Source organism: Acanthaster planci, linkage group LG03, assembly GCF_054643075.1.
Source record: "Acanthaster planci isolate LZ-2023a linkage group LG03, COTS_SCS, whole genome shotgun sequence".
Classification (NCBI taxonomy): Eukaryota; Metazoa; Echinodermata; class Asteroidea; order Valvatida; family Acanthasteridae; genus Acanthaster; species Acanthaster planci.
Genome location: NC_141779.1, coordinates 21,108,862 through 21,134,098, shown reverse-complemented (window position 1 = coordinate 21,134,098; position 25,237 = coordinate 21,108,862). Strand labels below are relative to the sequence as shown.

At 42.7% G+C, this 25,237-nt stretch overlaps 2 protein-coding genes across 5 annotated transcripts; one reads left to right on the top strand and one right to left on the bottom strand.

The window, feature by feature from the left end:
* Positions 1 to 875: 875 nt before the first annotated feature.
* Positions 876 to 8,015, bottom strand: LOC110991065 (uncharacterized). Of its 4 annotated transcripts, none has more exons than XM_022256177.2 (2): positions 7,163 to 8,015; positions 876 to 6,129 (listed from the first exon to the last, which is right to left on the bottom strand). In XM_022256177.2, exon 2 carries the CDS (start codon positions 5,422 to 5,424, stop codon positions 4,678 to 4,680), a length of 747 nt encoding a protein of 248 aa, XP_022111869.1. In that variant the 5' UTR covers positions 5,425 to 6,129; positions 7,163 to 8,015; the 3' UTR covers positions 876 to 4,677. The 4 variants fall into 4 exon arrangements, with proteins under 4 accessions (XP_022111869.1, XP_086991036.1, XP_022111868.1 ...); XM_087134910.1 differs by having other exon boundaries at positions 876 to 6,082; XM_022256176.2 differs by having other exon boundaries at positions 7,283 to 8,015.
* Positions 8,016 to 9,776: 1,761 nt separating this feature from the next.
* LOC110991108 (staphylococcal nuclease domain-containing protein 1-like) lies at positions 9,777 to 24,798 on the top strand. The gene is made up of 20 exons (XM_087134902.1): positions 9,777 to 9,883; positions 11,507 to 11,656; positions 11,948 to 12,077; positions 12,458 to 12,539; positions 12,671 to 12,828; positions 13,180 to 13,271; positions 13,730 to 13,885; positions 14,511 to 14,617; positions 14,844 to 14,934; positions 15,699 to 15,848; positions 16,623 to 16,792; positions 17,402 to 17,585; positions 18,591 to 18,732; positions 19,685 to 19,794; positions 20,286 to 20,474; positions 20,993 to 21,128; positions 21,620 to 21,813; positions 22,258 to 22,365; positions 22,673 to 22,921; positions 23,559 to 24,798. The coding sequence occupies exons 1-20, from the start codon at positions 9,833 to 9,835 to the stop codon at positions 23,622 to 23,624; spliced, it is 2,715 nt and encodes a 904-aa protein (XP_086991028.1). The 5' UTR covers positions 9,777 to 9,832; the 3' UTR covers positions 23,625 to 24,798.
* Positions 24,799 to 25,237: the final 439 nt, after the last annotated feature.

Sequence of the window (25,237 nt, the reverse complement as noted above, 5' to 3'; positions counted from 1 at the left end):
CAAATTATCTTGTGGCACAGCAGATAGATAAAACGTTAGTTACTGAAAGTCTGCCCTCGACAGTCCGCCTCGTGCAACGCCAGGTCGCAATTGATACCTTTTATCATCATAAACTAGAAACTCACATTTCATTAATAAATAATGAAGAGATAAATAAAAAAACCAACACTTAATTCATATTGAGCAACCAGATAAAATGCTGCGAAAAGTTATTAACAAACAATAAACAGATGAGCGTTTGTAAGTCGTGTCACAAAACCCAGATTACAAGGAATTGTATATATGTATCGGCACTCGGTACAAGTTGGGGGGCTTAGTTAAAGTACGGTCGAGAGATTCAATCAAATATCAATAATACAATTAGTTCAATATTTATAGAATTCCTCTATAATTTTAACGCATCAATCAGAAATCAGGATGCTGTTTTTCACAGTGGCCCCAAAGCAAATTTTGAACACAGAAGCCGCACTATGAATGACCACGGAATGACTCATAATGTTATCCCCACATCGAAACGAAACCCCCCTATTATTCCACTCCAAGACATCTGTTTAAGAACTTAAAAGGTCATCAGTGGCCGGCAGGCGGGGCGCAGTCTGTGATCCCCAAACGTCCCCAAAGAACCCCCATCGACATCCGGGTGGTTGGAGTGTAGGCGCCTTAATTAAGTCGTCCAATGCCCAGGGCGCGTTCTGGGCTGCTGCAAAGGTCGCCAACCGCCCAAATCTTGAGTTCAACAGCAAAAATGTATTCCACGTGGACCGAAGGCTCAGGAAGAAGTATGCTCTTTTCAATCGTGAACGCTTCATGGGATTACACGAGACTGAAAACTCGGGCTCTTTGTAAACATGACACAATTTGAATTGTTTCGAAAGTACGTTTTCAGAAGGAAGTTGATGTTTTACTTTCAACTGATGCTTCTCGTTAATAAAGTACATAAGTAAACACCCACGAAACTCCTTTAAGTTATGAACCATACTACGAGCAATGCATAATATCCCGCATTCCTGTGGGCTCGCTGTCACCACATCTAGAAAACAACTTTATCCATAAATCAAAACCAAATCCCCGTCAAGTTCCTGATCTTGGATCAAAGCCGGCAGGTACTGACCAACTACTCAATACATTTATAGGAAATATATACTCATCAGGCCATAGTTAACCCCATAAGGTTTCAACGTCTCTCTCCGTTCTTGTCTGGTTGCTCAAAATGCGCACAAGCTAACCTAAGAAGAGGAAGAATGGTCTTCCAGTCTAAGACGACTGGTATTCACATCTAATCATTCAAATAAGTTCAATTCATTCTTATTATTACCACTTGCCAATTTACATTTCCACCAGAAAAATACCCACAAGACCAGGAACTGCGGAAAACCCCGCGAGATATTCATCGCCAACCAAAAATGTCTGTAGTATGCTTTCCAGTTGCAAAAGAGAAGGAAATTCAAATTCTTTATTATGCAACATGCACAAATTAAAACATGCCATTCATACCCTCGTTACTTTAATCTAATAGAAAGTTATCATTATGGCTCTGATGCCGTGTAGGGGTCACCGTACTAAATAGAACTAGCCTGGTAGTCAGTAAGCTTTCATATCTCCTTTAAATGTTACATAATTTTTCCTAAAAATGGTGCCCGACCTGAAATTCAAGACACCGAGTACCAAACGTACAGTATACGTTTTCAACACAACTCCACATACAGGCCTTCAAGTCAAGTCACGTAACTATAACTTAGGAAAATGATATCTGCTTGTGCTAATCTCAAATTTAACTTTCATTGTCTTTACTTGACTTTTACATCATTTTTAATTACTAAAAGTTTCGCGCATTGAGAACCGAAACTGATTCTAGTTTTGTTCTGAGAAAGGACGGATGTAGGACAAAGGCAGCTTCCTGGATCCTTAAAATACAACTTATAACAGCATGGTCATTCGGAATTGTAACTGCATGTTTTAACATTCACAGAGTTGTGATGAGGCCGGAATTTCGACAGTACACGTATACGTCAGTCAGGGGAAGAATACCGAAAAAATTCAAAGTCTGTGAAATGACAGGACCATGCAACCGGAATTTGTTCAAGAAAACGTGCATTCTCTCAGGCGTGATGATGGGTAAATAATTTTTTTTGCGGTAAAAACATTTCCCGTCTGGGGATGTACCGTAACTGACTCAACCCAATTTTTGTTATCACAATAGATCTCTTTCCGGTCGTTATACGTGGCTCAATGGTGAAGGTTTGGCTGTTACAGGTATCGTGTATCGAAAGCAACCCTTTGGCCTTCGTGTACTACAAAACAGGAAAAAGGAAGAGGCCACAGTGTAATCCTCATCATGGATACACTGTACATGTATAGAGGGTTTGCATGGCTGCCATCTTGCAGGCCAGAGGTTTTGTTTCACTGGGTATGCACAAAGGAGGTTTCTCTGTGGAACGAAAGAACTACCCTACAAGATGGCTACCATGCAAATCCTCTATTGTCATAGCAAATCTTTCCATACACAGAAATACAGTAAAAATGTTACAGATGTCTTTTTTCAAGACGTCGCATAATAAAGCAAATGCACTCTTTTAATTACATCTGCATTTTAATTTTATTTTTGCGCGTGCTCAATATCTAAAATATCTTTATCACTTTTCAACATAACAGGACCGTAAAGACTCACTAAAAATATACCTCTTTAATTTTCATACAATGAAATACCTGCGTGAAAATGTTACAATCATAAAAAGTGTATTCTCATAAACATGTTGAGAAACAGCGTGATGATGGCTAACCATCGTAAAGGGAGTAAAAAAATTACTTCAAGTACACATGTAAAAGTGCATGAATTTGAAGGACTCAACGACATGTCACTCAAAATCACTTCCGTTTCAACAGAAATCTCTCAGGTCACTTGTCTTTGGAGAAATTCACGACGGGTATACTTTATTACAAAAGAACTGTTTGGGTTTTCGAAGTATTCAGGTTATGAAGAGTCGTTGACTTATTTACTTCCAGTATTCAAATCACCGTAACAAAAGAGCTGCCCTCGAACTGTGACACCTATACGGAAGTCAGAAGAAAGAGGGTCTTTTGAAATAGGTTATTCATTGTTACATATACACATCAAAAATGTCCTATTACGTGATCTATAACCTTACCCACAATACCAGACGTTAAATTGTATTATCTGAGAACACTGTGTTTGAACCACGCGCAAAATAAAGTTGAAGTTTCCCACGTCCGACTTTATGTGTGTACTTAAGAATGTTAGTACACAGTGGATTCCGTCCAAAACGGAAGAATCAGGTTGACTTCTTTCCGTTATTTTATGAGCCTTTCTCCGGGTTTGAATTACAACGATGGCGCGAAACGGACGCTTGTTTGGATATACCGAAGTATCAGTCTTGACCTGCATGTGCCAATTAGTTTGTGGATACCTTTAATACCACGTTAGCCAGGGCGATGAAAAAAGTGAAAGCTGTTGTAAATTTTATCAATTGGTAACATGGTTATGCATTCGAGACTTAAAACTTTTTACAAACATTAATTTATACTATGTAGCGAAATTGCATCGGTGTAAACAGTCGCGTGGGACAATTACCTATAGTCAGGACTGAAATATTTTACTTGACACGAAACGTTGGTGTAGATGAAATAAAAATGAGAAAGCGTGACAACAATATTCTAAAAATACTATCCATGAAATGTACAGTACAACTAGGATTTTTAGAAAAGGTAATCTAAAAATTATTAGTAAACCACACTCCAACAACATCGGTCACATTTTGACAGACTGCTACTGCAAAAATAAGTTACATTTACTGAAAATAAATATAAACTGACAATTATAAACACGAGCAATATTATATAGTAAGAGAGAAAGGGGCGGCAGGCGGTTTTTAGTAGTGCTTCTTCAGCCTTCGTTTTGACCTATTACGGGAAAATCTTTAATATTCATAGGCAAATTTTTTTCTTCAGAGAGTCTCGAATATCGGTCAGCCATTGTTAATATAAACATTACTGAAAATGTATTTCTTTATTGCCTCTTATGCAAGTTAAAAAAAAGTCATATACCCTCGAACTGAAAGGAAATGTGTATCATTAACACATCGGACATCTATCTTCTCCCGTTAGTTTAAAAGTTGGGCTTTTAATTAAATACATGTTAATGGTTTGCGCCAAAAATTTGGCAGACACAAGTAGGCCTATAACATTACAATTTTCAATCTAGCAAAATATATATCACTGTCTTTTCCGTGATGTACGACTTTACAGTACAAATCATGCACTCATTGACTGCACTTCAAAAAGTAATGTCTGGAATGGTATATTTCAAACATAACATAAAGGTGCATAATTAATAAATTACGCTGGCAAATCGTTTGCAGTACAAATAGTTTGCGACCTAAAGCAACATAGAACTTTGCACCCCTATAACGCTTAAAAAAATGTATATGTACAGTTTTACAAGCCGAAGTCAAATGCTGAGGCAATCTTCCTATGTTCCACCGTGTATTGCGAACACCGTTCAAGTCTATTGGTTTCCCTGTAAGTATTGCATAGGATGTTCATCATGTTCTTTTCGTCCAACTTGGAGAGTGCATGTATATAGTCATGCCATCAAAAATACGTACGAGCTACAATTTACTTCGCGTACAGCAGGCACAGTTTTTTAAAAGCACAGGACAATCATTCATGGAGCTCATCCAGCCCCGAGTCCTCTGTCGAGGTGCTCTCAGCGTAAGCTAGCATTTTAGAAGTGTCCCCGTTCTCTGGCGGAGATCCCCCGCCATATTGTTGGGGTGTTGGTGCTACAATGGTAGGCACGGTGCCCATCATCCGCTGCACGAACTTCTCGTGGTCCAAATTTGTGACGTGTTCGAACATGCAAGGCTGCGATATCGTCTCCTTCTTGGGCAACGTGACTTTGGGCTCCCTGTGTTTCCTCTTCTTCTTCTTGGCGTTCTGAGACCCCTCCTCCGAGGCCAGCTCCTCAAGCCACGCGTGCACGGTGTCTAGGAGCTCGGCCGCCGCCAGGTCGTTGTCGAAACTCAGGCCGGCCAGTTTCTGTGCGTCTCCAGAGACGCACAGAGTATGGAAGTTCCTCTCCGGAGACCTATACTTGCTGTCCTGGTTCAGGCCGTCTTTCCACTGCACAAACCCGGTCCCCTTCTCGGCGATGCACAGCACGAGCCGTCGCTCGTTCTGTCTGTTCTCGAAGATTAAAGTCGGGAATCCCGTCGTGGCCAGCTCCCAGCCGCCCAGGTTGGCCATCTCCTGCAAGGTGGTGAAATAAAGATTGGCCAGAGCCGGACAGACGTACACCCGACTCTTCAGGCTGGTGAAGAACCGTTCAATCTGCCGTATATCCTGGTCGGTGCAAGTCCCCGTTGTGGCCGCCATTGCTGCCGGATTAGCAACTCCTACAACATTCATGTTCAACGTGCATTCACCGTCACCAGGCTGTAGCTTGGAATAGTTTAAAATTAGATCAGCCGGGTACGATGCATACCAGTCGTTCCACAAGCATCAATGCAAGACTCCGGGGCCGCAATATCACCTCCTGACCTTGTCTCGCAGCACGCGAGCCGTCGTCAAATATCCAAACAAAAAATCCCTTCTGGCTCAATCACTCTTTGTCAAATGACATGCATTTCATTAGTCACTAGCCTACAACTGCGGAGCCTCTCTGGTGATAGTTATAAACGGGGAAGTCGCATAACCCTGAAACCAAATTCCACTGTCTGCGATACGGCAAGCAAGGGAGGGATTCAGCACAATACACCTCCTGAATTGTATTATTCCCAGTCCGGTTTCCGCCCTTGGGAGTTCTCACTAAAAGCTTTAGCCCTACCCTTGACCTCCTCAGCCCAAAAAACAGTGCAGTTCCACAACCACACGCAAGTCGTCAACTTTGATCCACGCTGACGGGGAAATTCCTTAGGTTCGGCGGACCGTCACCACAGCTGAGTTGTTGGCAGCATCCGCTCACGGCGGGGAGGTCGATTTCTTGTACATGTACTACTGGCACCTCACCGCGCCAAACTGCTGCCAAGAGGTCGAGAAAAAGCGCCACATATGCAGTTGCTTTCCTCTGAAATAAGACTATTATTTACTGGCTGGGAAACTGGGATGTCAATACTACGACGAAAATTGAAAGGAGAGAACAAAAAAGGGTTTGAATTATTACCTAAATCTTGATGAACGACAAAAGTAGGGACTAATGTCACGCACTTATAACATTATCCTTTGCTATCTACAGTAGATGGCAAATTTGAACTCAATTGAGCGATACGTTTTACCTTTCAACATAAACTGCATCAGTCAACGCAAGCATGGAAGAATACAATTCAAGATATTTGGTTTCAGAACCGTGCAGACGAAAGGAGAGATCCAATTTGGATGAATTATTCATCACCGAAACAACAATGCAAATACCCAAGTAGTAAGAGTTCCGCGCCTGGCTGCTACGATTTTAGAGTTTCACAAAAGTTTTCCAAAGGTGACTGGGAATTGTCTTCAATGAAAACACCAGGCAAGGTGAAATTTCATGTTATTTGGTGGCGAATACGCCGAGTCAGGAGACAGCCCTCGACCTCTTGCCCAAGCAGGTTACGACAAAATCTGAATAAATGTGATACCCAATTCAGATTTTTAGTTCAGAAAGAAGCATGGAGGGGGCGTAACATTCAACAACTTACATTGAGTCTATACTTTAGAGACGACAATAAAGATAGAACACTGTTAATGACCCTATCCATTCCACATTCCATGCAACAGCGTGGGTAATAGCTCTACCCCCAGAACTGTGGGGTCCGACGTGGGAGCGGGGCGGACGTCGGACCCCACAGTTTTGGGGGTAGGTAATAGACAAGTGGCAGGACAGGAAAAGAATAACACTACTATAACATTGTAAAACATTTATTTCGGGTTGAAACTATAGGTTCATCTCTTCCTATAGTAACGTTACGAAGATAGACTTCAATCGTATCGACGATGCGATATTTTACCCTGATTCACAGCGACATTCGTGACAAGGGATGGAATCCATGGGTCATTTTGCATGACATGCATGACATCATGTCTGTCAATTTTAGGCTGTAGCGAGCCCGATTTTCTGTTCTACGAAAATTCATATTTCATGCAGGAATAATAAGTCTGAATGGCAACTTACCACTAACAGACTAACACCAGCAGCACACGTACATGCGTATCGTGTCCAGCTTACCATGTATCTTTGAAGGAAAAACGGAAAAAAGTTTATTCCTAACGCGACAATTCTCTGATGACTCACCACACGTGTTCGCTGGAGCAAGACCACGAGTCCCTCCTATGAAGAGATATGACGGCTCACTTAAGGTGGAGACGTTCGTGAAGCACGACTATTAAGGCTCCCCGGTTGGAGTTGGATGAGAAAAACACATCACACGCAGTTGCTGGCACTTGAATGTGAATTTGCTGTTCACTCGCGTTCGAGGTGTAACACATAATGTGCACTGGCAAAATGCTGGTATGGTAATTGTAGGCCTACGCGAATTCAAAGTACATGTAGTTGACACAGTAGATGCACATACAGGCACGATCCCACGATATTATTTTGCCGTGTCTAGCAGCCCATGAAATTGCGACCTTTTGTGCGGTCAGACGCCGCGAACCCGCTGACTAAACCCTGTCTGGACCGTTTGGGTGCACAAACAGACCCCACGGACTCCAGGCTGCGCTGTTTTATCTGGAATCGCTGAGGAATGCAGGATTTTTTAATGAGGTTTGTACGACCAAAATGCCCTGGCTGACACTCCTGTGCTCACAGATCGGCTTGATGGTCGACTCTCTCTGCGTGTGTCAAGCTATATACTGTATATATACATGTACCTCCACACAACTTGTAACAGAGGCCTCGAGGAAGCGCACTGCTCTCTCTCGGTAGCGGAATATTTTTAGTCGGTTGGTAAATAGACTAGTTCCTGTACGTATGCACGCGATTGTGACTAACAGCTGGATCACCACACCTATTCATACATTTACTAAGTATTGTCGCCGTGTTGCGTTAGTAACTTTACAGCGGGTTTTACATACAATGACGACCATAAAAAACGAATTCCATTGAACTCCAATCCCCTGGTGCATTATGATGACGTATACTGGGACATTTCCAAAGGATGCTGTAATGTGGCCCCGGGGGCGCCGCCTCTATATCGCTCATATGAGCGTTCTGTAGCCCGTGCCCAACGGTTACAAAATCTGGGATGTAGGTCTACTTTTTGAACTTGAGTCCGACAAAAATCGTTATTATACGTCGGTATATCGGTACATGAATGACAACACTATGAAGGGAAATTAACCAAAAAGAGCAAAGGGTTTGAACTATTCTCAGGCAGGTATTCAGAACCGCAGTACAGTCAAAGAGCTCCATCCGGTTTTTTATTTAGTTTTTGGCAAAAACCCTATTAGTGAATCTATTTTAATCGGTACCTATATTAGGCGAAATTACACACGGTCGATGCAAAATAGACAAGTAAGTTTTTAAGCTGCCCCTTTTCAATATACTGATGTTCCTATATCAGACTTACTGTATCTTTGTCAACGCCGTGTACATTATCTTGCATATTCGGTTCGCAAATCACAACTCGGGAATCAGAGAGCAACTGGGATATTCATTAGGCCTATCATTGAAAAATACGATAGCATGGTGACACGCCATCGATTCTGGCGCACATCGTTACATACACACCGTTACATTACACGGAAGTGTAGGCATTGCGAAACTAAAGTTATGTTTACACTGGCTCAAGATTTCAGGTAGCTGTGATTGAAAACCAGTTGTTGGCAGTTTGAAGAGGTCTGTTTCTGTTTTATAATTTAACAAACTCCAGTATGTGCGTTATCCCTCTCAACTCTTTTTGGCCCTTTCATCAGTCTTTAAGACTTTATTTCGCCGAAGCTAACTTTTTGTCACAAGTTGAAAGTTGTCAGTAATTTTTTCGCCTGTCTGTGCCTGTCCTTCACCATTCACCGACCTTGTCTTCTTCCCAGATTTACTGCAGGTCGTTGAAACGTGCATTTGAAATTAATGAATCATTTAACGATCCAAAGGTCAAGTTGTCAATGGAAAATAAGATGCTACATGCATTTACACAAGATTTACAACTAAAGACCTGGATTGAAGAAAAATACCGGGAAATAATCAGATTTTCCCACCAAAAGCAAGCAACTCCCCGTAAGCAAACACAGGTGCACACCCCTGAGATTGAAATCGCACCGAAAGTTGCTGAACTTCCTCGTGGGACAAACCTTATTTGTTGCCGTCGGCCGCCCACCATTGTTTTTTTTTTCCACTGGAAGCCAACGCCACTCAACCAAAGATGGTATTATTGTGTTGTTTGCCTCGTCACGTATTCGATTTTGAACAGTAGCCAAAGGTTAAGAAGTTTATTGTCCTGACTAAACTAAGTTCAAAGAGCCATGTTAAAAGTTGGGTTTTAGTTATTCTCAGTTTTATTCGACATCTGTTAAAGATTCAAACATTAAACTTTGATTGCTGTCAGGACAGATCAGCAGGTCTTTAAAAATATTTCACGATTGGCGAGGCACTGAAGTACTGTACGTGGCAATCAGTGGCCACAATCCAGACATACATGTACGTGCCTACCCTAAGAAGGTCTACGGACATGCGTCACTGTACTAGTCTTGCTTTCCAAACTTACTAATAACAAACACCTTCATTCTAATGTATTGACGGCTGGTACGCAGTCTAATATAAACTTTGACTCCGTGTATTTTGTACACGTTGACCTTTAAATCACGTGACGAAGCCCTTTCCCTACAAAACTTGCACGTTGCAAGAATGGCTGCTCAATCACAGCAACAGAATTTCATGCGAGGAATCGTTAAACAGGTACCAGAATTGAGTTTTGACGAACGAGATGATTAAATAAGAATCTTGTTCATTGGTCACGTTTTTCTTCTCTATTCTGACTTGGTTTCAAAACTGAGTAAACGACGTTGAAATGTTGGTCCGAGAGTGCGATTTGTACGCGCGCTGTACATGATGTAGTTTGTGTGTGTACAGCACGTTGGGCTACGTGTACATGTACATATACACACCACCCAGGTTTTCCATATGTTTGTACAAGTACAAGATATACGCAAGCGGGGGTGGGTCGAAGAGGGGTAATTTCGGGCCATATTGTACAATGTTCGAAGTTGAAGATGGTCGACGTGCCATTTTGCCATCCCCAGTGAGTGAGAGGCATAATTAGATAATCAATTTTAAGTGTTTACCGGTTTACCTTCACACGAAAAAGGCATGAGAAATTATGTGTTGAAAAGAAATCAAAGGAATAATCAAGAACACAATGATTCCATGATGCTGCGTGTACTTTTGAGAAAGAGAAACAGAACAAGGAAAATCAAGGCAAGGTGAGACATGATGAGTACAAATGGTGTTACGGGATGTTTAAAAATACTGAAGTTATAGACCAAAAAATGGTTGACATTTTTAGTAATTTTAGACTATTCCACTGGTTTCCTGCATAGTGAAAGATGATGAAAGAAGATTCAAAAACTACATGTAATACTCAAAGAGAGATGATACCTGAGCAACACAGCTGTAAATCCGTTGAAACACAGTAGACCACAGTTTGAGGAATTTTTGGTTGTTACTGATTTGAAGCATAGAGAAAGGACACAGAAGGAGTTGCAACTTGGGCACTGCAAAATGTTCAGTGATGGTCGCCGCCGAGTCAGACGAATAATAGAAAACATTCCAAAACTGCCTGATTACTGCCTGCATCTTAGCTGGACAAGCAGGGCCAGTAATGTCCTAGCAAAACTTATAGTTTTTTTGCTTGCAATTAAATACAAATAATTGCTGTGACCAGGAAATAGAAAGAGAGAAATCCCTGATATTAGACCTACTTTTGCCATCGTAAACAAACTTTTTAAATTTTGATAAACTGTTCAATTATCCGAGCAAAGTTTGTACTTTTATTCTCGTCTCACCAATACATCAGTGTTTATCAGTTTTTCTCATCCACCTCCAACCGGGGAGCCTTAATTGTCGTGCTTCACGTACGTATCCACAATAAGTGAGCCATCAAAAGAAAGAGCTCATTAAGGGCAAAGACTGCACATATAGATTTAGGGCACACAGTGTAATGCAAGCAACTGTGCAAGCATTAAATTTGATGTTGTCACGAGATCATACCAAGCACCAACAAAGGCATGAATATTCAATTTCCTATACCTCAGTACACAAAGTTTTAAGGATGTAGATTACCAGGGACAAATTGTGGTGGCGATCATAGGGTACAAAGGGGTTTCGTGGTTGTGGAACAGATGGTGCGTGGCAATCATTCGTTGCGCTCTGGCTGTGGACATACCAGGCATGCCAGAAAGCGGTAATTGGCCAGATGTTAGAGCCCAGGCAGTTCAAACTCCTTCTGTGTCCTTCCTCTATGTTTGAAGCATCCAAAATGGAATTGGTTGAATTCACACATCAATGGATCTCACTTGGTAGGTTCAGTCTGGCGATGCTGTCATCATCCGAGGCCAGCCCAAAGGTGGACCTCCGCCGGAAAAGCAGATATGTCTGTCCAACGTCACCGCCCCCAAGTTGGCTAAAAAAGCCAACCCCAACATTGCCACCTCTGTAGAAACTAAAGATGAGGTAATTTGCTTTTAGATGTTATATTTTTGGAATAATAGCTGAGACCTAAGAAAGTGTGGAGGTCGTAAATGTAAGGCTGAATGGCTTATTAGGTGAAACATTGACATGATGTAATTGTTGGTTGTAAAAATCTCCATTTTGTTGGACAAAATTCATATTGAATCAAACGAACCTTACATATTCCTTGAATGGTTTGTCTGATACTTAAGAAGCTTAAAGAAAAGATGCAGCAAAGATCAGTTTGCGTAGGCCTGACAAAATGTTAGAGCCTTTTTTTTTTTTTGCTTGTAGCCCTATGCATGGGAGGCCCGTGAATACTTGCGGAAAAAACTCATCGGCAAGGAGGTGCATTTCACTGTGGAGTATAGTGTACCGGGGAGTGGACGCGCTTATGGATGCATATACCTGCCCACAGGAAAAGGTGAGAGACAAAGTCAGATGACGAGCCTTTCAATCTCACCAGGTGCAAGGCTCTGCAAATTGGATACTGATGTTTTGAGAAAGGAACCCAAGTTTTTTAGTTGCTCTTTTGGGTTTTGTTGTTGTCGGTCACACTGTATCAATGGATGTCGCTAGAATTTTAGCTTTGTGCTAGTGGAATAACGTATAGTTCTAAGGGTGAGGAAAATCGTGTTGTGAAGACAAAGTGAAATCTCACAAGGTAAAGCAAAATGAAATTGTATGATTAAAATGTCAAGAAGGCGGGTCTTGAGCAAATTTTGGTTGAGCGGAACTTATGTTTGTTCTCCGTGACTCTACATTTCCTCCTCATGTCTTTCAAATCTTCCCTCCCACCCGCAGACCAAACTCCTGAGAATGTAACAGAGTCCATTGTTGCGGAGGGTTTAGTGGAAGTCAGGCGAGGCGGCATCAAACCAAGCGAGTGAGTTGAACCCATCGTAATCAATTTCAGTCTGCCAATTTGCAAGGGGGAGGGTTCAGTTCTCACAGTCTGCCAGCAGTCGGGCGTACACAATTCATGTCATGTTCCCCCTCTGCCCTGCCATCTTGCAGTGATCAGAATAAACTCATCCTACTGGAGGACACGGCCAAGGCAGCCAAGAAGGGCAAGTGGGCTGGCACTGCCTCCGGTGCTGGGGTACGGGACGTCCACTGGGCCATCGAGAACCCACGGAACTTTGTGGACAGCCTCCACGGAAAAGAGCAAGATGGTGAGACAATTGTATCAGATTTTTTTTTAGTACCCCCAGCGCAGGAAACACTTTTTAAAGTATCCTTTGTATGGCTTGTTCTGTGGACAGGGATTTCGACAATGTGTTTATTTTTTCCCAGATTTTGGAAAGTAAAGATAGTACTTAAATTATTTAAAATTCAGTCTTCTTTTTAGTTAAGTTGAGCCAAGATTTCCATTAATGTGTAACACAGTAACACTGCTTACTCGTATTTTTTTAAGCAATTTTTTTAATTGTGATGAAAAAAGTTGCAGTGATGGCTTTTTTATGACAGTTTCAGATGAGAGTTGTCCCTTTCATGTTGTGCATCAATTTTCTTTGCCCTTTCAGCTGTTATTGAACATGTGCGTGATGGCTGCACCGTCCGCGCGTTCCTGATCCCATCATTCCACCATGTCACAGTCATGCTGTCGGGAATAAAGGTGCGCACACTGATTACAAATAGAAAAGGTCTGGTTAGGAGACTATTAAAGCAAACTGAACAGGGCTAGGAGAGGAGTACTTGGAGATGATAAAATGCTGGATGTATTTTAGTAAAAGGAGGGCTACATCACACAGAGAGTTTTGGTTTGTGTAATTTTAGGCTTGCAATATGCTTAATGTGATACCTTCATTGGTTAAGGTCTGATTTGTGCTCGTCTCTAGCCTGGTAGCCGGTCAGGCTGTAGTTGGGACCATTCAAGACATTGTTCTCAATCCTAGGTGTCTAGTGATATATTTGTGAATTCCCGTTTTAACCAAACCTCCCTCTCAAAGGCCAACCTCTAACACTTAGTATCCTTCTTTCCTAAAAAATAATTGGCTCTCCAACTTACCCTAACATTGTGATTTGAAGAAATACTGACGCGCAGTTGTCTCGTGGGCTGTTTTCTCCTTACAGTGCCCCATGTTTCGCAGGGATGGCGACTCCGAAGTTGCCGAACCTTTTGCCATGGAGGCCAAGTACTTCACTGAGTCTCGTCTCCTTCAGCGTGATGTCAAGATTATCCTGGAAGGTGTATCCAATCAGAACTTTCTCGGTTCCATCATTCACCCGGTAGGTACCCGACCTTTGACTGTCATCCATCACAGCCCTCGTGGTAGCGCACTGTTCTCTGCTTATCGATTCTTCAAACTGCGAAGTCAAAAATGAAACTCTAACAGTTCTTTAACCCTAACCCCCTAGGCTCCTGCACTAGAGAGCACATTGAACCTCACAAAATCCAACTGGTGCATGTACTTGTCTATGGACTTGTACATGCAGGTCACCGTACCAAATCTGATAAACTCCAACAGAATGAGCCCGTTGGAGTTTGAGTGATATGGTGTGGATGGGTCTATGTAGTATAGGATGACTTGCGCTGAACTGACAAAATCAAGCATAGTCCAAATGTTGGTACAGCAAGCCAGACACTGCACATGATGAACCCTGTGTGTCCCAACTCATACAAAACCCAACACCATCTCCCTGGGCCTTTCATCCCAAGTCTCACAAAATTCAACAAGAAGTCCCTCAGGTACGGAACCAAACCTGCCGAAACCTTACAAAACCTGCTGTTGGAGCATGGCGGGTTTGGTGTATTTAGGGTTAAGTCTGTTGTTTGTTCAAACAAAATTGTCCTTGTAAAGTTATCTGACGCCTTCTGTTGAAGTGAATCCGCAGTACTTCTTTTGTTAAACAGAAAGGGAACATTGCTGAATTTCTTCTGGCTGAAGGTCTTGCTCGCTGCGTTGATTGGAGCATTGCCACTGTCACACACGGAGCTGAAAATCTGCGGGCTGCCGAAAAGTAAGAATTGCAGATTGCCAAATTTGATCCAAAGTGTGCCCAGTATTGTTGCTGTAACTTACAGCTTTAGTGCACAGTGTTATAAACTGCAATTAACGTAGAGCATCTTGTGCATAAATCCAAGTGACTAACCCATGCACTACAACAGTAAGTCGCAGCTCAAAGCTGCTCATCAGTGACTGCTAGAAATATGTTTCTGACGTGCATCTCTTTGTTTAAACCTCAGGAAAGCCAAGGAGAAACAGTCGCGCATCTGGAAAGATTACAAATCCAAGGCTGTGCCTCTGAATATAGAGGAGAAAACCTACACAGGGAAGGTAAGAGTAAGGTTAGACACAGGAAATACTCATCTGGTCCTCGTAACGTTAGATCTATCATTTGGGGAAATGTAGAACTCTGTGAAATGGCTTTTGACACTCCTAGTAATTCTTTAACATTGACAGCTGATTTTTAGCATCAAAGTAATTGTGCTTCCCTAGACCCATTCTTGTCCCTTCTAGTTTTAAAGAGCACCTCTCAGGAAAACATGTTGACTCTGATTTTGTCTGTTCAAATAAACTTGGAAGCATCCAAATTGAATGCAGTGTCATTTGTCTTTAGAGCTCAACTACAACAACATGCTAAACAATGCTCAAGGGTTTATCCACTACAAACACTGGGCGAGAGTTCCCCTCGTTTTCTCTGTTTTCTCGGAATTATGCAATCTACATTCAGAATTCGCATCTTGGCATGAACAGAAAAAAAAACCCTTTTAAGCTTGTCACAGTTGAGCTCTGAAGACAAATGACACTGCGTTTGATTTGGATGCTTCCAAGTTTATTTGAACGGACCAAATCAGAGTTGACATGTTTTCCTTAGAGGTTCTCTTGAAGCTTAGCATATTGTTCTTTGCTGTCGTTGGCTAAATTCCACTTTATTTTGTGTGCAGTGATCGCCAATGCAGATGATATTGTGCATGTTTCTATTACTTTATTGGTAATTCTATCACAGTGAAATAGAATTGTTTCTGTGGTTCCTTTCCTGTTCGTGGCATTTTTTGTTTCTGATCCTTCTTGTGCCCCTCTATTTCCATTCAAACCAGGTAGTGGAGGTTGTCAATGCCGATGCTCTACTCCTGAAGACTGCCTCTGGGGAGTACCGCAAGGTAACGCTGTCCAGCATCCGCCCGCCTCGCCTGACACAGCCAGCCAAAGACAGCAAGGAGAACGGCAAAGACGAGGAGCCATCCAAGGTGAGACAGACTCAACGACTGGCTTGAACTGGGTTGCGCCAGCCCGTTACCTCGCTCAGGATTCTGACGCGTGATCCGGCAGTTCTCAAGACTTGAGACCCTCTTCTGATTTGTTGTCTACTCAGGATGAAAATTGACATGGTTGATGTGAACTTTTGAAACGAGAGAGACTCTTAAACTGAGCCCTGTACTAGTCAATATGATCATTAGTGATAGCATTTCTGGTAACGAAACCAAGAATTCTTCAAAAGTGCCCTAGGCACTGTAAAGGGTGGATCTAGAACCACATTTTCAGGGGCCAAATAGTTTCTCTTTTTGAGGGGCCCCAAAATTTGTGGAAATTTTTTAATGTAACGTTTTATTGCCTGTCTTAGGGTCGAGGCAGCGTTTGGATGCTTTTTATGCGCTTTTGAATTGAAGGAAAAGAAAATACACAAAAATTCACCTTTCTCTCATTTAAAAAAAAAAATTGTTGCTCCTTTTCATTGGGAGGAGGTACCATAGCCCCCTGTTTGCCTCCTCCAGATCTGCCCTTTGGCATTGCCACTCAAAGGCCTGAAAAAACCTGTAGAGAGGAGGTGTTGTAGAAGTAGATACAGTTTTAGATATGAAAGGAAAACCCCACAGGAGTATTCTTGGTAAAACCGGTGGAATCAGGTCGGGAATCGAACCTGAGCCGCAGAGGTGAATATTGAAGAAAGTACCACTATGACAACCTGACCCCCCAGCTTAAACACTCTTTAACATGGACTGTACCATTGACATTTACTGCAGCCTGAGAGACGTATCCGCCCTCTCTACGACGTGCCCTACATGTTCGAGGCCCGAGAGTTTCTGCGCAAGAAGCTGATTGGCAAAAAAGTCAACGTCTCGGTAGACTACATCAAGCCTGCCAACGACGGCTACCCGGAGAAAACCTGCGTGACAGTCACCATCGGCGGAATGTAAGTTAGAGTTGAACGTACGGGTAGTCCTCAACCCTCCAAGGCACCCTGGCTGGAAACCCTTCCAAATTCCGTCACCTTCAGCAGTTGCCCGAGTAAGGAACCTGCCCAGCATACCACTATCCAATGGGTCAATTATTCAAAAGGTCAAACTACCTCAGAATCCATTCTCTTGCTGTTGATAGCCCAGTAGAGTTCACGCCCATTGCAGTTCAAGGTCATTCTCTTTAAAATGGGCCTGATGTTACACATGTCAGAGACAGTTTTTTTTTTTAATAAAATGAAATATTTTTCAAATGTAATTGAAAGTATATTTTATTATTATACAAGGTGTTTCCAGTAGTTGTATATTTAACAGTATGTTCACTTAAATTATTCAAAAGCATTGAAAGCCTTTTGGAAAACAAAATGAATTCGAAAAAAATTGAATATGATTGGATTTGGAACAGTTGTCTGTCACATGTGTGACAGGTTAATTTACCTTTTCTGCATCTAGCAGTGGTTAAAACTATTTCCATTTGTCTCAACACCATGAAAATTTTTCTCTTGAATAAAAAATACAGTGAAATTTAATGTGAACCAATCGGTTGTTTGAACGTGTCACGACAGAAACGTAGCAGAAGCGCTCGTCAGTAAGGGGCTTTGCAGTGTGATCCGGTACCGTCAGGATGATGATCAAAGGTCGGCGCACTATGACGCCTTACTGACAGCTGAGACGAGAGCCATCAAGAACAGCAAAGGAATACACAGCAAGAAGGAGTACCCCATCCACCGCATCGCTGACCTCTCTGGGGTAAGCTCAGACCCTCCGGGGACTAGATTCTCAGATCACGTCAGTAGCGTAACTAAGGCAGAGCACGGGGGGTAGGCTAGGACACAGGCTCCCCACTGCACCCAGCTGAAAATTTAGAGAAGAAAAAGAGCTGGTGACTGTCCACCTTGGTTAGTGTTTCAACTGTGACCAAAACCCATAGAATTCCTCCCCAGAAAATTAGGGCCTCTCCAAATGCCTCCCTGCAAAATGTGCCTCAGTCGTGTCACATTGCATTTTTTTGTTATTACCGTTGTGCATCAGTGCATTTTTGACTCCATGACGTGCTGTGTGATTGCTGATTGAGGTTGGCTTGGTGTGGTAGGCACTATGAGTGCCTGGCCATGGCACACGTCAGCGCTGCAGATTATTTAAAAGAGACACCTTTACTGCAGTGGCATTGTATATGTTGTTAATCTTGAAGTGCACATTAATTTAATAGGCAAACCATCATTTTAATATCCTGTTGGTGGAAGAGGCATGTAACGGGCGTATACCACCTGTGAGCGAGTGTTGTGCCGTTGTAGTAATGGCTTGTATTTCTACTTAAGGAATTTGAACCTTCCCTACCCCTAAAATCCCTCAATGATAGACAGGTTCTGGCATTGGAGGGGAATGCAAGTGAGTGTGTTCTGTTAAGTAAAACCCTTACGATGGAATGAAGGCTACAAATTATTTTACTTGTACCATCGGTGGGATTCGAACAGGGGCCACTAAACATCCAGGGTGGGGGAAAAGTACAGTGCTTAAGCCTTACATTCTATGACATGCTTTCCCAGTGTGATGAAAAATTAATAATAATGAGGGGGCCTCTATATTGATTGGTGTCATTTATCACCAGTATTTGAAGTTGTTACCTTCATCACATTGTATTCTTAGGAGATGGAATGACACCAGCCAGATTGTGACTCAGCGGATTTTAAATGGAGTTTAGTGTTTGGTGTGTTCAGTCAAAAAATGATTGTGTCTGCCATGTCTTTACTGCAGGAGGCCCAGAAGGCAAAACAGTTCCTTCCATTCCTGCAGCGTGCTGGTCGGAGCAATGCCATCGTTGAATTTGTGGCCAGCGGATCTCGGGTCCGCCTCTACCTTCCCAAGGAAACTTGCCTGATTACATTCCTCTTAGCCGGTGAGTCAAATTGGAATTTTAGATAAGGAGAGGGTGTGGCCAGCGGATCTCGGGTCCGCCTCTACCTTCCCAAGGAAACTTGCCTGATTACATTCCTCTTAGCTGGTGAGTCAAATTGGAATCTTAGATAAGGAGAGGGTGTGGCCAGCGGATCTCGGGTCCGCCTCTACATTCCCAAGGAAACTTGCCTGATTACATTCCTCTTAGCCGGTGAGTCAAATTGGAATCTCAGATAAGGAGAGGGTGTGGCCAGCGGATCTCGGGTCCGCCTCTACATTCCCAAGGAAACTTGCCTGATTACATTCCTCAAATTGGAATCTTAGATAAGGAGAGGGTGTGGCCAGCGGATCTCGGGCCCGCCTCTACCTTCCCAAGGAAACTTGCCTGATTACATTCCTCTTAGCTGGTGATTCAAAAAAAAACATTCTTGTGGTGCCCATGTATGAGAGTCTTGATGCTCCTCAGGTTTGCTGGATGTTTGTGGAATTTGAAAGATTTCCGAAGATTTTTAGCAAGAATGCTTCAGATGTGAGGTTGAATCTGAATGAACCTTTACTGTTATCATTATTGTTAAGCATTTCTGGTAATGACATCAATGATTCCTCAAAAGCACCCTCGGTACTGTAGCTTGCCAGCCTCCAGAAACCTGTAACAGAAGAAGAAGCAGTAACAGTTTTCGAGGTGGGAAGAAAACCCCAGAGGACTTTTCTGGGTATAAACGCACGGAATCAGGTAGGGACTGAAAACGCAATCCACATGTGGACCGAGCCAGGGAATCGAACCCGGACCGCAGAGGTGAAAAGCGAGGAAAGAACCACAATGCCAACCAGACTCCCCAACTCCCACAATACCTGCAGTTGCTAATATTACTTGAACCGAGGTAAGCTGCCACATCTCTCCCACTAAAGACCCTCTCAAGTCAACGCTCCTCCTTTTCGTTTGTAATTTGCAGGGATAACTTGCCCCAAGATGGCGCGAACTGGACCGGGGGGCCCGACAGAATCCGAGCCATTCTCTGAGGAAGCCTTGCAGTATACCAAGGAGCTGGTTCTGCAGAGAGAGGTAAAAGAGAGAACCAACATTGTCGTTGGCATAACACCATCCACTCAAATTGGTGGAACTTTTAACATGAGGCTGTTGAGTTGATACATTCATGAACAGAATTTCTTTGAATTTTTGATCAACTGAGATTCTTTTTCAGAGTAACAGGAAATGGCCAGAATTCTTAGATATTAAACTCGACTGGTTTCTAACTGTCACCAGATCATTTGATTTCCTCAGTGTGTGCTTTTTACATTTGCCACACAATTTGAAAAACAATTTCTATTTGCTTGTATGGTTTGGAATTTCCTCCCCTCTTCCCTGAATTCTCAGATGCAGGCCTGGTTTTGCTCCGATGGCATATGCCCTCATCACCTTTAGAGATGTCCATAAATCAAACAACAACACTCACTGTTTAAATCCAGATGTAACCATGAGAATTTTTTCCAGCAGAAAAATCAGACACAATTCCCTCTCACTATTGTTTGAGGCCCTGCTTCATTGCCCCACAGGTTGAGGTGGAAGTGGAGTCCATCGACAAAGCTGGCAACTTCATCGGCTGGCTGTTTGTGGAGGGTGTCAACCTGTCCGTCGCGCTGGTCGAGCAGGGCCTGTCCAAGATGCACTTCACGGCCGAGCGCAGCAACTACGCTCGCCCCATTCAAGCGGCTGAAGAGAAGGCTAAGACAGCTAAGCTGAAGGTGGGTTTGCTCAGGTCCCCTCACAAGAGGGCGGGCAGCGTCCGATTTACTTGGCTATGGCTGCATACCCATGGACACAGCTAGCCAGCAACTAAGCCATTTCTCATAGGCTTGCATGTTTTTGCCAGCCAAAGCCAATAAATTTGGATGCAGCTGAAGCGAGACCACTTTGACAAATGTATACAAATCAACATAAGCCTTACATGCAAACAGCATTACTAAGCGAAGAAAAGGTTTACCATCCAAAACATCTGTGCTTTCTAACTATGGAAATTCATCATTATGCAAGTCACTTTGCCTGGGCCGGATCACGTAAGAGGCACAGCAGACCCTGTGCCTGGAGTTCATGAAAGTTCAAAGACCTACAAAAATACCATAGTTTTTTTGTTCAAAGCTTTGGTGTCTCTCTTTGAATTCTCAAACTAAGGAAGGTAAGTGCTGGTGCCAAGTGTCAATACACATGTAGCCCAGTTAATTCAGCCCTGTATTTTGCTCATGTCTGTTCCAATCGTGGACAGGTTTGGGAGAAGTACGAGGAGCCCAAGACATTGGTTACTGTCGAGGAGACGGCAGAGCGCAAGACCAATTACAAACGCATCATTGTTACTGAAATCGGCAGTGAACTCGACTTCTATGCTCAACTCGTTGAGTCTGGTGAGTCACTGGTTCTTTAGCTTGTTCGGAATTTAGAGTATTTCCACGTCATATTTTATTTTCTTCTTTTTTTCACTGAAATTAAATTAGACATTGTAAGCAACGACTTTGTTTATGTCCGATTCAAAGACTAATCTCTCTCTTCATATGTTCCTGAGGAATCCAGTATATTTAACTCGAGACCATTTCTGTCGGGCCATATACGTCAGCTTAAGAAAATGCAAACCAGTTTTCAGATTCTGTGTGTGTTTAAGCAGTGTGTGCTAAGAAGATGCGATGTATCCTTATTCTAACTCTACCCACAAAATTACTCAGTGTGGGACTTGATGCCCCTGAAAGTTTGAAGGAGGATTTGCAATTCAATTCTTACACGGTGTTGTATTTTGAAGGATCCCGGCCAGCAACCAAGGGATTTAGGGTTAAGTTTTCACCATCTGTATATTCACAACACGGTATTTTCACTCCTGGGTGTTTTTTTTTTTTTCTTTCAGGCCCCCAGTTTGAGAAGTTCATGGAGCAACTCCGGGCTGAGATTCTAGAAGCTCCTCCCCTCCCGGGGTCGTTCTCCCCTAAGAAAGGAGACATGTGCGTCGCCAAGTTTGTCGACGGTGAGTGGTACCGAGCCCGAGTGGAGAAGGTCTACAATAAGGACAAGAGCCTCGTCTTCTTCCTGGACTATGGAAATGTGAGTGACTGAATTGTTTGGTCATGCATGCGTACATCTCTCTGGACAATTGTTTTCTTGCAAATTTCAGGCAATTGTAAATGCCCCCTAATTCTTTATCTAAAAGATTTAAATTCATATATCATCTCCGAACAGTTACACGTGAAAACTGCTGCCCTAGCTACAGCAGTAAATTGTAATTACCGCTCTGTATTCCTCGAGACAGACTTGATGGGTGTCCTTTGCGACAGGGTTACGATGTACATGTTGACTGCGACAGCACAGAATCCTTCAGGTTTCCACAACTTTTGTTTACCTCGCACCATTGTAATGCTGTAAGAACAGTGCTTTCTCTGAGCATATACTCGAGCCTCCTGCCATGGAACTTTATGCATGTGGAAACTTCCTTGAACAACCCAGGCTTTGAATCTTCTGAAATGAATCTTTTTGTTGTTTCTCCATCAGTCCGACTTTGTGACATCTGCCAACATCGGTGCCATGCCGCCGGGGTACCACACACAACAGCCGCAGGCCCGCCACTTCCACTTGGCGTGTGTTACGCTGCCTAAAGATGTGAGTTTCATTGCGATTTGATTTCACTAGCTATTAGCCATCCAGTAAGTCCAAGGTTGGAGCACAAGTTACTTGGCTGTGGTTTGAAATTATGCATGAGGCTATGACAGTGGATACAGTCACTTCCTGTTGAGATGTATGTAATTGTAAGCCCCAGCCAAGTAATTTGGACCCGGCCTTGTACATCTGCTTGTCAGCAAATCTCCAATTTGGCCATGGATCTTGCATCAACAGACCCCATCTTGGTGAGTTGCAAGCAGCTTTCTAAGATTATCAAATATTAAACTAAGTCCCTCTCCTTTCACAGGACGAGTTTAAGCAGGAGGCGTTGGAGGCGGTCAAGCGTGACATCCTCAACGCCCAGCTCCTGTACAACACCGAGTACCGCGTGGGCAGCGCCGAGTACGTCACCCTCCTCATTCCGGACTCCAAGGAGGACGTGGGCAAGGGGCTGGTGAGCGAGGGCTTCCTGTTGGCCGAGCAGCGTCGGGAGAAGCGCCTGCAGAAGATGGTGGCCGAGTACGTACTGGCTCAGCAGAGCGCCCTCAAGGCTCACGTAAGTCAGGGACATCAACATGAAGACGGCAAACTTTTTGAGGTCGCGGATGCTTCTTTGGCATCCATGACCAGGTTCCTCATTGCTCGATTGATTACAATGGGTCTATGTTGACTGTGAAATTGAGTTTTCAATTGTCCAAGGCCATGGAGACTGTTGGGCGAGATTTCTAAAGTCTTTAGGAAATGAAGTTGGTTGTTTAGCATTGGGGTAGTCATTCTCACACTGGTCAACCTGTAAAAATCACACCCATGGAAGTAGATCATCTACACCAATCAATTAAGTACTCCTGTCAGTCAAACTGAAGCCATAAGTTGACCAGTTATCATTTTAAGTTGTGCAACGGCAACTTGCCACTGGTTACTTCAACAGGTGAAGGATTTTGGACTGTTACGGTTTTACATTCAGGTGTAGCAGTGTGCTTTCTACTCGCAATAACATTTTTTGAGGACCTAGAATCGGCGTATTTTCCTCTCTAAGAGATCCAGGGACCCCTTTTTCCTTGGATTTCTCCGACTTCTCTTGGATGTCTCGTCTCTGCTGCCCTTGCAATCTCTGAATCAATAGACCCCGGATGACCGGCAATGTTTGATTTGAAATAACAGTCCCCCCCCTTTTTTTTCCTGTTTTTTTACAGCTGAACCTGTGGCGTTATGGTGACATCACTGAAGATGATGCAAGGGAGTTTGGGTACCAAGCCTAACTCTCCCTCAAACCGGATCATTGGTTAGTGGCAATCGTGGAACAACTTGGATTAAAAAAACCTCTCAAACTGATTAACTCTTTCAAAACTATTAAATCCATCAAGGCACAGTCTGCTCAACTTTCTAATGAAATTTTAATGCGGTTGACTGATTAATAGTTTTCTTTCTGTGTGGGCAGTATGGGATTTTTGTTCGTGGTTTAAATTTCTCCTTTAGGGTGTAGGGACTACTTGATTTCTTGAAATCAGTAAAATTGTGTAAATAGGAAAGAAATCATCTTTCCAGTGGCAAAATTACAAATTACTTGTGTGTGTGTGTTCACACGCTCTCCACATTAAATGCCCAAGATGCTCTGATTTACTTTTCCTGCCTTTCACAGAAGTATTACTTTTTAAACAAAGCTCAACAGTTATTGGCTACCAAGGGCAGTTTTTGATGTGTATCTGCCAATCACAACTCTTGTACCTACTTTGTATTGCCACTTTGTATAGCCGAGTACGGTGTTGGTCCAGTGAATATTCTGTCTAGATTTTAGTTGTAGATGGATGAATTTTAGAGAAATAATTTAAAAGTTTTGAAGCGTTTCTCTTACATCCTGAAGTATTAAACCGCAGAATAAAGGACTAAATCAAAAGAGAGTACATTATATTTTCTTGATGCTTCAAAAATATTAGGATTAATCATGAATTTAGCTTCCTCTTGAAAGGAGTATGGTATTGTAGTGCACCATTGATAGTTTTTTTTGTCTGAATTGAATGTAGTATTTTTCCACTGAATGACGGGACTGTCTTCCAAATTGAAGAAAGAGGACTACATTGTACATATTTAGAAAAATGTTAAAAAGTTGAAGAGGAACTTAGCTCAGATTTAATGATATTTCATTGGATTCCTTGATGTTTTTAAGTATTCTGAATATTACAGGTTAAGGTAGGACCGGAAGTAGCTTTGAAATTAAGATTTCTTGGGGTGGAAATTCGAACTGAATGCAAATGAATTTGAGTCAGATTTTCCAAGTTGTTGCCACGATTACCTCTGCCTGTCTTCCGAGGAATAGCTTGCTCAAGTTGAATGTAGACCAAGGATTAACCAATTGCTTGTTTGAATCTAAGTCACATGACTATGCTTTAACCAATTAAACGCCAAGACATTTTGAGGTCTTCGGGCATATTTGAATTTTTAAATCTATCGTTTGTTCATCTGTTGCTAGGAAAGTGAGAAACCATGTACTGAGGGCTCCTTTGATATTTGTTGCGTGTGCAGTGATAGCAATGAAAGTTCAGAGCCTCAGAAAAGCATGGTTAACAAGCCAGTTTGGTACATGTATTTCCAAAATCCAAGTTTCTTCGGGAACAAAGCGTGCAGGCAAATCCACATAGGGCCACGCCAATAGGACAGACCTCACACATGCATCCGATCGGCCTCGGACGCATTTCATGTTCAGCATGCGCTTATTTTGGGGGGAACTCACTTCTTTTGGGAATGGATTTTAACCAGAGTCATCAGCTGTTAGTGCCTGGTATCTCGGAATTTAAGCCCAGAATTCGACACGTTCTGGACATCGCAGCTGAAAACACGCCAAGACACACGAAAAAAGAGGGTTTAAGTCAGCCAA

Bases quoted from the DNA above. Each gene is read 5' to 3' on its own strand.
- LOC110991108 (XM_087134902.1), top strand. From the start codon at position 9,833: ATGGCTGCTCAATCACAGCAACAGAATTTCATGCGAGGAATCGTTAAA. The intron at 13,272-13,729 runs GTGCGCACACTG...TTCTCCTTACAG, and splicing joins TCATGCTGTCGGGAATAAAG to TGCCCCATGTTTCGCAGGGA. The intron at 18,733-19,684 runs GTGAGTCAAATT...TGTAATTTGCAG, and splicing joins GATTACATTCCTCTTAGCCG to GGATAACTTGCCCCAAGATG.
- LOC110991065 (XM_022256177.2), bottom strand. From the start codon at position 5,424: ATGAATGTTGTAGGAGTTGCTAATCCGGCAGCAATGGCGGCCACAACG.